General features: G+C 45.3%; 1 protein-coding gene across 1 annotated transcript in view; it reads left to right on the top strand.

Moving 5' to 3' along the window:
- Nucleotides 1–772: 772 nt before the first annotated feature.
- The window catches only part of LOC130586101 (fibroblast growth factor 13-like), a 58847-nt gene continuing 48075 nt past the window's right edge, over nt 773–11544 (top strand). The window contains exon 1 of the mRNA XM_057386813.1: nt 773–1019. Coding sequence (XP_057242796.1) covers nt 989–1019 — 31 coding nt within the window. The 5' untranslated portion in view covers nt 773–988. The remainder of the gene's footprint in view (nt 1020–11544) is intronic.

Genomic DNA, 11544 nt, shown 5'->3' with positions numbered 1-11544 from the left:
TTTTGTCAGGGCAATTTGGAAGTAGATGAAAGGAAAAAAAAAAATTGCATATTACAATACAGTGACATGAAAATATRTCATCCAGTGAGCAGCTTAATTTCCTAAATTGACTTTTAAATGGTGAGACCCAAGTGTGTGTGGAGCTCAGGAACAGCAAACCCATCCCCAGTGCAGATCTTGCAGGAAATGTGTTTGYAAAGGATTCACAGAGCATGCAGAGCTGTGCTGGGCTGGCTGAGGAGCAGATCAAACCTGAGTGCAGAGCTTTGGGGAGAGCAGCTCCTGAAACACTGCAAACTGGTGCTGGAGCTCCCTGAGCTCCTGTGGGAGGCAGTCATGGCAAATATTTCCCATTAGGAAAGTGGAAGTAATGACATATGTCATGTGTGTACTTTTCACTCGAGATGTGCATGACTGTAAAGAAACAGATGGCTCCTTTAATTCCAACCATGGCATGTGGCTTCTCTAATTATCAGTCTATTATTCCTATACAGATCTTTTTTATAAATTCTTTCTAAAGGGGGAAGGAAGTGGAATTGTCTTGCATCAACTCATTAAAAATGSCCAGGAACAGTAATGGTTATTAGGGAGGCTGTGTCCAGTGAACTACAAATACGTTGCCTGGAGCAGCCTGAAAAAAAATCCCAACCCAAGGCACAAATAAACGCAAATGCTGATTCCCAGAAGGATGTTGGTGTCTCTGTGTCAGGGGGAGCTGAGGCAGCCCGGGCAGTTTTCCATCACTCCCTGCTGAGGTTCTGTCCATCCAAAGCTGAGCTCAGTGGGTGCAGCCCAGACCCACCACAGAGGAGAATCTGCCCTGCTGAACTGAACCTCTTCATGTTTCTTGAGCATTCCTGCTCCAGATATTTCCAGTTGCTGCTCGAATGCATTCCTGAGCATTTATTTTTGTTAAAGCGAGGCAGACACGTGATTTGGATGGCAGTTGGTGRATGTTTTCTTTCCCATGGATCGAGGCAGTGATTGAATGGAGAGAAAGTGGAGATCCACAGGTCAAGGTAGGAGATGTGGTGCCTTTTCTTCCCCTCCTCCTCTGCCAGGGAGCTTCTTCATTTGTTTCACTGAAATAAGGCTAAAGGTTTATTAAAATATTGTATAATAGTGTGTCTTCACTGTCCTGCTCTTGATTTACTTATTTCTGTGTTTTAATACCTAAAACCTCTCTGTGTACAGAAAGGAAGCAGCAAATGTTAACTAACTTAAATTATATGGATTTTCTTGGCCAGAGAGAAACCAAGATGTGGTCACAATTCTAATTGACATAGACAGGAAAATCTTTGAAAATTAAAACTGAAATTTGGTAGCAAATAGGAGCAGATTTGTTTTTTTTTTTAAAAAAAATCAAGATAAAACCTAATCACTCTGATACCAGAGCACTTATTAATGGGAAGGTGGATTTTGAAACCATGGGCTGTGTTGTTGCAGAACCTGTCTGGTGCTGTTCTACAACAAACATTTGATAATGTCCCAGACCACACAGCTCAATTGTGAGGAGCAATTTGGAGAGTATTACACTGGTGAAGCTTTGGGGCCTTTGCTCCTCCTGATCTGTCATGCTGAGCTCTCCAAGGGGGCTGAGGATTTTTCTGGCTGAGGATTTTTCTGGCTGAGGATTTTTCTGGCTGAGGATTTTTCTGGCTGAGGATTTCCTGCTGTCACCACCACCTTCCCTCTGATATCCACCCAGAGACTCCAGAGCATGACAGGAGCTTGTTTGGAGTGTGATGCTGTAAAGGGGATGTGAGACACCCAAGAGCCTGTGCAGTGACTCAGTGGAGTGTAAATGCTCTCTGAAACCCCACTGCAGCACTTTATTCAYTTCTCATACAGCAGCTGCTAAGGAATGGATTAAGTATTCACATTACGGKAGCAAAATAAGAAAGATATTAATTATTTAGCAGGTTACTCAGGAGGCATTCTAAAAAAGAATAGAGGAAAATCTTCAGAAGTGTTTTCAGAAAGAAAGATACTGCATGAAATTCTCTTTGCTTGTCTCTGAGCAGCCCCTTTGAAACGCAGATTCTTTCCATGGGCACACGGAAGGATCTGTCCTGGGCAGTGAAGGAAAGCAAAGATGAGCCTGAGCTGCAGCATTTGTGCCACAGAGCTGGGCAGGACACAGCAGGGATGGAGCATCTTGTGTCACTGTGAGCTACAGTGACTTTTCTCTGGTTCACAGGAGAGACATTGAGGGCAGGAAAATTCGGGTTCCAGTCCCAGAATCCTCCGTGCACAGATCAGGAGCTTCTCCCAGCACTGGTGGTACACGACATGTACCTAAATAAATCAATAAATATATTAAGTTTAACAAACTTTTCCATCTCAAGTGAGCTCAGAGATGATGTATAGGCAGTGTGTATGCAGGGCTGCAGTGCATTAYCAMRTTATTGAATGTGCAGTGTGSAGCTGACTCTCAAGAWCAGGWTTTWGTTTAGGAAGCAGCAGTCAYGCACAATGGATGGTTTTGTTGTTCTGTTCTTAGGCAGTTGGTTTTGCTGTGTAGCAGAGGGTCACAAGTCTGTCTCTCTTTGGATAACAGTGTTTTTAAGTGTGCTGAGRGAACAGAAGGTGTTTTGTGTGGAGCTGCTCCATCTCTCTATGGAGGAGACTCAGTGGCACCCAAGAATTTTGTGCTGCTGCCATGGGTGGATGTTGTGCAAGGACCAGGTTTAAATATCCAAATGTGATGATTGGGTAAGGGCTGCTTAAAGGCTAAATGCTGCCTCAGTTGTCTGTGAACCTTCATTTTAGTGTCCCTTTTTGAAGCACAGAAAGATTTTGATTTTTAATTTTTTTTTCCCTGACTGTGGGGGCAGCTCTCTGCAGTTTTTATACTGACAGCAGCCTGGGCTGCAAACCAGGGTCACAGGTTGGTTCTTATTATTTCAACTATGGCACACTCATAATTTGTGTTTCCTATATTTCCTTTCCTGTATGGTCAAACCATCCTTTCCACCAAATGCAGGAGGGAGTTCATCAGTTTTATCTGTAAACTTATGTCCTGCATGACTATCATCATGGTGCTGTCTGTATTGTAGCATTTCCCTTCATCTAGTTAAATAATCATTTTCTGGATGAAAAACGAGACTCAAAATGTTATAATAGCCTTGCATTTGAATGGATTTTAAAGCCTGAGTAAATCAGAGAAATAGCAAAATGGAAAACCTTGAAGTTTTCATGAGACAGAAGAGGCATTTGGCACAGCAGGTCACCTCTGGTGGTGTCTAAAACAAAGCTGCAGTCAGAGGGATGTGGATGGGGGCTGCTCTAATGAGTGCAGGTTACACCAAATTGCATTAATGAGCCAATGCAGTTGTGTTGGCCTCACTGCAGATCTGAATTCATGCCTGGCAAGGCAGTTTGTTCRCCTGCTTTGCTAGAAACCAAATCAAACAGCAGCCTGGCACATTCTACAATGACATGGAATAGCAGAATTGGAATTTYAATTTACCTCAGACCGTGTGTGATCCGTTCTATTAATAAAACACCCACGTACCATCAGACAGGTGTTAAAATAACAACCACAGCCCTCCTGGGGAGGGTTCAGCTCTGCACACAGAACCACTGTGGCCCTTTCCATCTTGGGTGACTCTGTTCACCTGGGTGGCCAAACTGTGCAAAATACAGTGTTTTATGATACAGCAGATGTGTTTGGGTASCACATTGCCCATCTGTTCCTGGCTGTGCCATGGGCAAACTGGCTGTGGYTTATTAATATTGTTATGATCTCTGTTTTAATAATGAAATTGTTCTCAGATGAGAGGAGGAGGTCTGAGCACAGCGAGTAGGAAATGTCCTCTGTCATTATTTGGTTAAGCCATAAGTAATTGGATCAAAAGCATCTTCATTTAAGCTGCTGTGTGGTTCAGAGCAGAGCCACATCCTCTGAGCATTCAGCCCTGCTCCCCTCCCTTCCAGCCTGAGTGGTTTCATTTCTGCCACTGAGGACAGTGAATGGTGTCTGCYTGGKCTCACGAGTTTTGGGAACCATCAGRAAGTCCCCAGATTTTGGCATTGCCATCAAAACCCCTCCCTGGCACCAGAGGGGAAAAAAGCCTCCTTTTTCTGGTCTCACTGAAGGTGGCACATCTGYTGGAAATCTTCCATGATTTGTGAGCATTTACATCAGCATCTGGCAAGGAAAGATTGCTTGTGGAAAAGTMTTGAAAGTAAAGTAAAGTAAAAATCTTTACTTTCAGAAAAGTGGCATTTTGCAGCATCAAATGGCCCATCTCGAAAGAACAGTAGTACCTTGATCTAACTATTTTATCAGCATAATTTGATTTGTGATTTGTGCAGAACATTTGATCCACAAATGMAGTGTGGAGGGGGCAAGTGCTGCATGTTTGCTCTGATCCAGGAGGCAGTGACACAGAGGGTGGAGGCATTTGTTGGGGTCTGAGGTTTCAGTCCTTGGAAATTGCTGTCCACACTCAGTCCCTGTGCAAACCCTGCAGGGTGAGGTGTCCTCAGTGAGCTGGAACAGCATCCTGAACGTGGGGCTGCTCCTGTGACATCCAGGGGAAGGACGATTGTCCAGCACCAGCAATTCCAGAGCAGCAGTTGTTCAGGGAGAGGAGGTTGGCAGCTTGAGCACAAGTCCTTGTGGCTGCCATAATTAAATAAATAACCAAGCAATTAAAGAGCCACTGTGGCAGCCTCAGAAGGGAATTGTCCCCTGGCTCTGTCCTGGTGCTCTCTGTCACTGATGGCACAGCAGCACTGCAAAACCACTGCTCTGCACATGAGCTGGGCTCAACTCCTCAAGAAAAAACATCCAGAGGGAGCAGACACGATGCTCTCATTTCTGACATCTTAAGCTTGTCAGAGATGCCGAGCCTGTTTCACCCAACGTGATTATCTCTCCCTCTGTCAAGGAGGAAGATGCCTCAGCGAGGAAATATCATCCCCAGACTGTCATCTGGATTCTATAAATGGAAATAGGTCTTGAAAAGCCAAAAATTATATTTAGTTGCAACTATGGGGGCAGGAAAGAAAAAAAAAAAAGAAGAAAAAGAATAAATAAAATACGAACCCTTCAGAATTGGAACAAAGGAACAACAAAGCACTTAGGCTGGACCTAATCATCTGCAAATGTTGATGCATTCATTAAATGTGACTGCAGACATGAAAGTTATCCTTTTGTCACTCCTTTTATCTCTACCTGAAGCATTCACTTGCCAGTCAGGTTTCTGTGTACCAGCCATAAATATTCAGCTGTTTCTGGAACAGTTTTTGCCCAGTGTTTKCTTGTTTTCATCTAAACTCTCTGGATGCCAGAAGCAGCAGCAGCAAAATGCTGTAGGCTGGAGGTGTGCATTTAGGTGCTTTGGCCTTGGATAGCTTGCAAAAGCCTTATCTGACCAGGTCTTAATAGCCCTGTGAAGAAGAGCGAGCTAAAAATAAAAWTCCAATCTTGCTGGTTTAGGTTTGAAGGAAATTTCAATGCTGTCCATGCTGCAGTTGTGCTGGGAACAGCTCCTGTGTGTGGTGTTCTGCCCTGTGGGACAGCACGAGTGGGCAGCAGAGATTGTGGTGGCTCAGGGTTTAATGGCTCAGGGTTTAATAGCTCTTGTGTTTGGTGTTCTGCACTGTGGGACAGCACGAGTGGCCAGCAGAGATTGTGGTTTAGGGTTTAATGGCTCAGGGTTTTACAGCTCCTGTGTGTGGTGTTCTGCCCTGTGGGACAGCACGAGTGGCCAGCAGAGATTGTGGTTTGGGGTTTAGTGGCTCTGTGTGTGTGGTGCTGAGTGAGCAGCTCAATTGGCAGTGTTTTAGAGGAGAAACCAGAGACAGTTCACAGGGTGTTTTTACAAAGTTGGGCTGGCCAAAGAGCAGGGACTCGTCCAATTACTGCACCTTGAGAGAGAAAGTGTTCTTTTGAGTTTTATTTTCTCTACAAACAACAAAATTATTCTTGGGCAGCTCTCACACCCCATTCTGTTGTTGGGTGAGCACCTTCATGGTGGATAAATGGGAAACATTCGATGTGCAGAGCTRTAGGAGTGTGGGCACAGCAGCTGCCTGCAGCCTGAGCCATCAGGGGCACAGCAAGGTGATGGAAATATTTCAAATGTTCTCTTGCTTTGAGCTGGAGCACCTCTGTTGACTCCCTGGGAGGGGGGAGGTTGTGCAGCCCTTTTGTGCTGGTCAGCTGCTCCTTTTGTCAGAGACATTGCCTTGCACGTGGGCTCTGAGGCCAAATAAAGTCCTGTGGCTCTGAAAACCTGCCCCAGTTTAGGATGAAACAGGATTTTGTTTTTTGCCCATGCTGGTTGTGTGCAATTTTTATTTATTTTAGTGGTGGAGTCACCATCCTTGGGGATGTTCTAGAAACARCTGGACATGGTGATGGGTCARAGYTGATGGGACYCCATGATTYYGGAGGGWTTTTCCAACCTTAATGATTCTGTCAYTGTATGAGAAGCTGTGGATCCCCCCTGGATCCCTGGAAGGGTCCAAGGCCAGGCTGAGCAGGGCACTGAGCATCTTGGGGCAGTGTCAGGGGTCAGAACCAGAGGGGTGTTGGGGTTTCGTTCAGCCCAAAGGACTCTGTGAYTCTGTGAGCACCACCAGGAGCAAGTGAAACAGTGGGAAGATGGGGAGCAGATAAAAGTTCCACAGAACTTATTGAAGGCAGAAGTGCAAACAGGCACTGTCCAGAGCCCAGGGGTCCCAGCAGTGTCCATCTGCACCCAAACCCTGCACCAAGCACTGAGCAGACCCCCAGCAGCACAGGATCCACMCAGCACTGACAGCTGTGAGTAAACTGATGTGAGCTGTGACAGAGCTGCAGTGAACTGATGCTGGAAGCAGAGAAAGGGTGTAAAGTATTTCTATTCCCCCAGAATATATATATATATCCCCCCTCCAGCCGTGCTCAGCACCCCCAGAGCCTGTCCCTGCCATGGTGTGTGTTAGTGAGCACTGGGCAGATGTACAACTGCATCCCTGCTTCCCTCCTCTCACTGAGCTGAGAGCATTCACTCCCTTGCAGTGCTTTCATTCTGCTCTGACACGCTGTGGTGCCATCACAGCTTTAAATATTTACTCGACATTATCTTGCATCTGGCAATGTATCCTGATCCTCCCAGCAAGCCCGTGCAGGATGGAGTTATCCCCTGCTCTCTGCACAGTGCTAATGGATCCCATTTGTGTCACCTCTGCAATTCTCTCTCAATCAGATCTGCAAAGCCTAACGAGTTTTCCAACAATGAGGTGTGCAGACACCATTTCTAAGTTTCTGCAGCAGTTAAGACTTTTCTGCCTCCATTAGGTTCTGTCCTTTATTTTGCTATTCAGACCCACACAAAGGCTCACTGTTTGTGCTCTCAGTTTCTATGCTCCTTCTCAATTTACTGTCCTTCTTATTGTTAATTAACTATTTCATAGTGCAAATTCCCATTTTTCAGATAAGGTGCTGTTGTCACAATAGCCCAGTAAGTGAATTATTATAACTATAATGCATTCATAAATAACACATTACAAGGTTTAAAATGCAATTTTTTTATGGCTGCTGCAATCCAGTTGGCCTACATGTAATAGAAATTGTGCACCCATGAAATTGAACTGAGTAAAAAATTAATTTTCAAAGGTTTAGTTCTCTGAAAAAGCTACTGCTCTTTTTGGCCAAATGTTATTTTCTTTCCRATGCTAAATTAGAATACTAAAATAAATAAAAATTGCAGCCTGGGCAGCCCCTTCCAATTCCTGACCACCCTTCTGGGGAAGAAACTCTTCCTGATGTCCAGCTTGGGACAGCATGACTGTCCCTGGTTCCTGGCCAGTCTGAGTTTTGCCCTCCTTCTGCCTAAAACTTCAGTGAAACTCCCCTCATTTTCACTTTTTGGAGACTAAACAAATGAGATACAGTGTACAATGAACCTGTCAGCAGCAGAGTTGATGTTTGGTTCACCCCCAGCTGTTTGGAGTGCCCTTCCAGGCTGCTGCCCACAGCGGGACACGTTGTCTAGACATGATGTGAAGCTGAGCTGTTAGTCAGAATTTATTAATGTGTGATATGCAAAGCATTCCTGGAGAGGAACCTCGGCTCTGGGATGTCAGCTCTGGCCAAGGGAAGCTCCCTTTGGTTGTTTTACCTGATGGAGAGAATACTTGAGCAGGGCAAAGGCTGAGCCCAGCAAAGCCCAGCCTGAGCCAGCAGGGCTGTGGGAGCTCTCCAGAGCCTGAACCAACCCTCAGCTGAGAGACACAGCAATTCCAGCAATCATCCCAGTCCCAAAGTGGACAGAAGCGTTCAGTGTGTGTGACAGTGACAGTGACAGTGAGTCATCTCTGATCAGTGCATCAGGACAGCTCCATCCCACATCTGCACCACGGGCAGGACAGGAGAGCAGCTCAAAGGCAACTCTGCCTTCCTCCTGTCCAGAGAGAGCTTCACACCCAGCTCTGAGAGCTCCATCTGACACAGGTAGGACTGTTCTGGGCTGGGAGAACACTTCTGGCATCATCTGCAGCTTTTACCCATTCTCCAGTGGGGAACCTGCAATAGCCAGCACAGGAAATTCTGTCTAGAATTGTTGTGTATCTGTTGTGAAATAGTAGCATTTCAGTCTGCCTTTATCTAAAATTTTACAGAGTGCTCTTTGGGATTTCAGTTCAGAAGCAGAGTGCTTTGGTGGAATGGAAGGTACAGATTAGTAAATTTAAAGGGAAGAGGAAAKGCAGGTTTGTTTGCAACCTGCAAAGACCTTGTTCCAGAAATGAATTCTTGGAGAAGCTGTTCCAAATTAATTTTGAGTTTTTCTGCAGTCGCYTAAGCAGCAAGCAGAGTTGTGGGGGCTAATACTAAAAATTCTGTGAATGTTTATGTGGCACAGAGGGCAGGAAACAACAGAAGGGCTSTTGGCACTGGTGATTAAACTGTGCAAATTCTGCTGAGAGCAGGGTTTGCAAACGGARCTGTCCAGAGCAGAGCAGGGCTCGGTAATGAGGGCTCACAGGCCCTGGGTGCTTGAGCACTTGTTTTGACAGTTGTTTAGACCAAATACTCGCTGCTGCAAATTGCTCTGAAGCCTTTCTTGATTTTTTTCTTTTTTTTTTCAACTGGAGCTGGTATTAATCCATAAGTTTAGACATTTACAGCAGCAGCGTCTTTCTCATGTTTTAAAATTTTTGAATGAACTTTCAGAGTATTTTTTTTTTCATTTATTTGGAGATATCTAAAGGCCAGGTAGGCATAAAAACGGCAATGACACACAATAGTGACTTTTCTCTTGTATGGATGATTTCAAAGCAGTACAAAAGTGAATGTTGTATCTCCAGGGGCAGCTCTCCAGCTGAAATGCTCAGTATGCAATGTCCTTAGTTTGAAAAGAGTGGCTTTTTCTTGTGCTCAAGTAAAGACCACTTACTACATCCTAAAAACCAGGAGCTAATTTACAGCTCAGTGTTGAAACAATGTCTTTTCTCTAAGATGTACATTTGTCTTTGCTAACTTTGATAGAGTGCTGTAAGCTGGAGGACAGAAGCACTCAGTCCATGCTCTGGAATGTGAAATGTGATGGTTTTTTTTTTTTTCTCAGAGCTCTGCTGCTCTTGCTGCCTTGGGTTGTTTTTTATGTCATTTACGGTGCTGAACATCAATGCGAGCGCATTACGCAATGTGGTATAAAAATACACAAAGCAATAAACTCCACTGTTATTTCTGTTTTAACAGAACGACCTTATGTGATCGTTTTGCCTTTTGATTTGTGGAGAAGTAAATAAATTCCGAATGGTGCATTGCATCTGGAGTGTTTGTGTAGGAGTTTCTGGGGCAGAGCTGTGTGCCATAGCTGCACCATGGTGGCTGTGCCAGCTCAGACAGTGGCAGGCACAGAGATCACCTGTAGGAACATCTCAATTTCTAGCTAAATTGTGTGGAAATGTGTGCTGATTTGTAAAAGATCTGCAGTTTATTTCTGTATGGTGACCTTGTCACTGTGCCCTTCCCCTTGGTGACAGCGTGTCACTCAGCCAGGGACAAGTGCCCGACACGCTGGCCTTGGCTGGGCTGGAGAGCAGAGCAGGGATCTGCTGGGCCACAGTCACTCATGGGGATATTTATGGTCTGGCTTTGCACAGGCTTGGGTTTAACTCTCTTTTGGCAGCGTGCAAACCCATGGCATGGCAATCAATCCCTGTGGGTCACAGTGCCAGCGCTGTGTGTGCCAGGAGTGTGCAGAAACATCTGCATTGTCAGGAGTGTGCACAGACATCTCCATTGTCAGGAGTGTGCACAGATATCTGCATTGTCAGGAGTGTGCACAGACATCTGCATTGTCAGGAGTGTGCACACCTCCATTCTCAGGTGTGCACAGATATCTCGGTGCTGCCATCACTTCTGTGCTGCTCTGAGCTGCTCCAGGGCAGTGAAAATGCTCCTCCCTGCTCCATCCCTGCACATTCACTGCCCACAGCAGGATCAGAACCCTCTGCTGTGGTGACCTGTGCTCATTGCCTCGCTCACCTTGCCTTTCACACCATCCAGCAGCTGTCTAGTGAATGGAGAGCTACACTTTCAGTAAAATAATAATATYRTTTAAGGCCATAGTGTGTGGAAATGACTGTAATTGTGTGTGCTGAGGTTGCTGTACASAGCAGATATGATGGGAATACCATGGCACTGCACAGAGGAAAGGTGTTGGGGAGCTGAGCAAGATCTCAGTGTACAGAACATCTGCTCAGGCCCTACAAGTGATCATTAAGATGGGCAGTAACAGGRAAATGGCAGTTCAATCTTCTGCTGATTTGTCTTTTGCTGATTAAATTGATTAACAGTGGAAAGCAAAACCCTGCTCTGTGCATGCAGCAATTGTGTTGTAGCTGCACAAGTACAGTGACAGCATAACTGCACATGGGTTTGTGCAATGTCTGAAAGGCTTCATTGAGTGCAGAGAGGGGAAAATATTTTCAAGTACAATTTCTGAAACTGTGTGAAGTGCAGGCTTCGAAATGCAGTGGTTTTGTGTTGGGGAAGGGGGAATGGGGTGCTGTGGGGTTGTTGCACATCATCCTCAATTGAGAGGATGTTCAAGTGGATATAATGACAACTCTGCATGGGCCAGATGTGGGAGAAAGAGCTGGAATTGTCAGGTTATTTGTGTGAATTGTGCAGTCACAGTGTTGGCACCTGGGCTGGGGATGCTGCTCCAGCAGGGGACACACCCTGGGGACAGAGGGGACAKTGCAGGCASGGGTTTGTCCTGCTGTGTCCCTGACCCCACTGAGCCACAGCTGAGGGGATTTGTCAGGAGGGTGTCGATGGGTGAATTTTTGAGGTGTGCAACAGGTGATTTATGCAAAATCAGCTGTGGATGGAATTCAGCTTAACTAAAGCTTAGTCTAAGAAAATAATGTGAGCAAATATTGCAGCCTTTCATTTGACTTTCAAAACTGAAATGTTTTGTGTACGAGTGTTTGTATATAGTGACCCTATGTGTGTAAGCCTAATCTGTAACCTTTAAAAATAACTTCCAACCTTAAAATGAAGAGTAATGTTAATTTTAGGTTAAATGATGG

The sequence above is a fragment of the Malurus melanocephalus genome, unplaced genomic scaffold (assembly GCF_030028575.1).
Source record: "Malurus melanocephalus ecotype Western Australia unplaced genomic scaffold, MMel_1.1 scaffold_1062, whole genome shotgun sequence".
NCBI classification, from domain to species: domain Eukaryota; kingdom Metazoa; phylum Chordata; class Aves; order Passeriformes; family Maluridae; genus Malurus; species Malurus melanocephalus.
The sequence above is the reverse complement of the archived record's forward strand: the minus strand, read 5'-3'. Positions and strand labels throughout refer to the sequence as shown.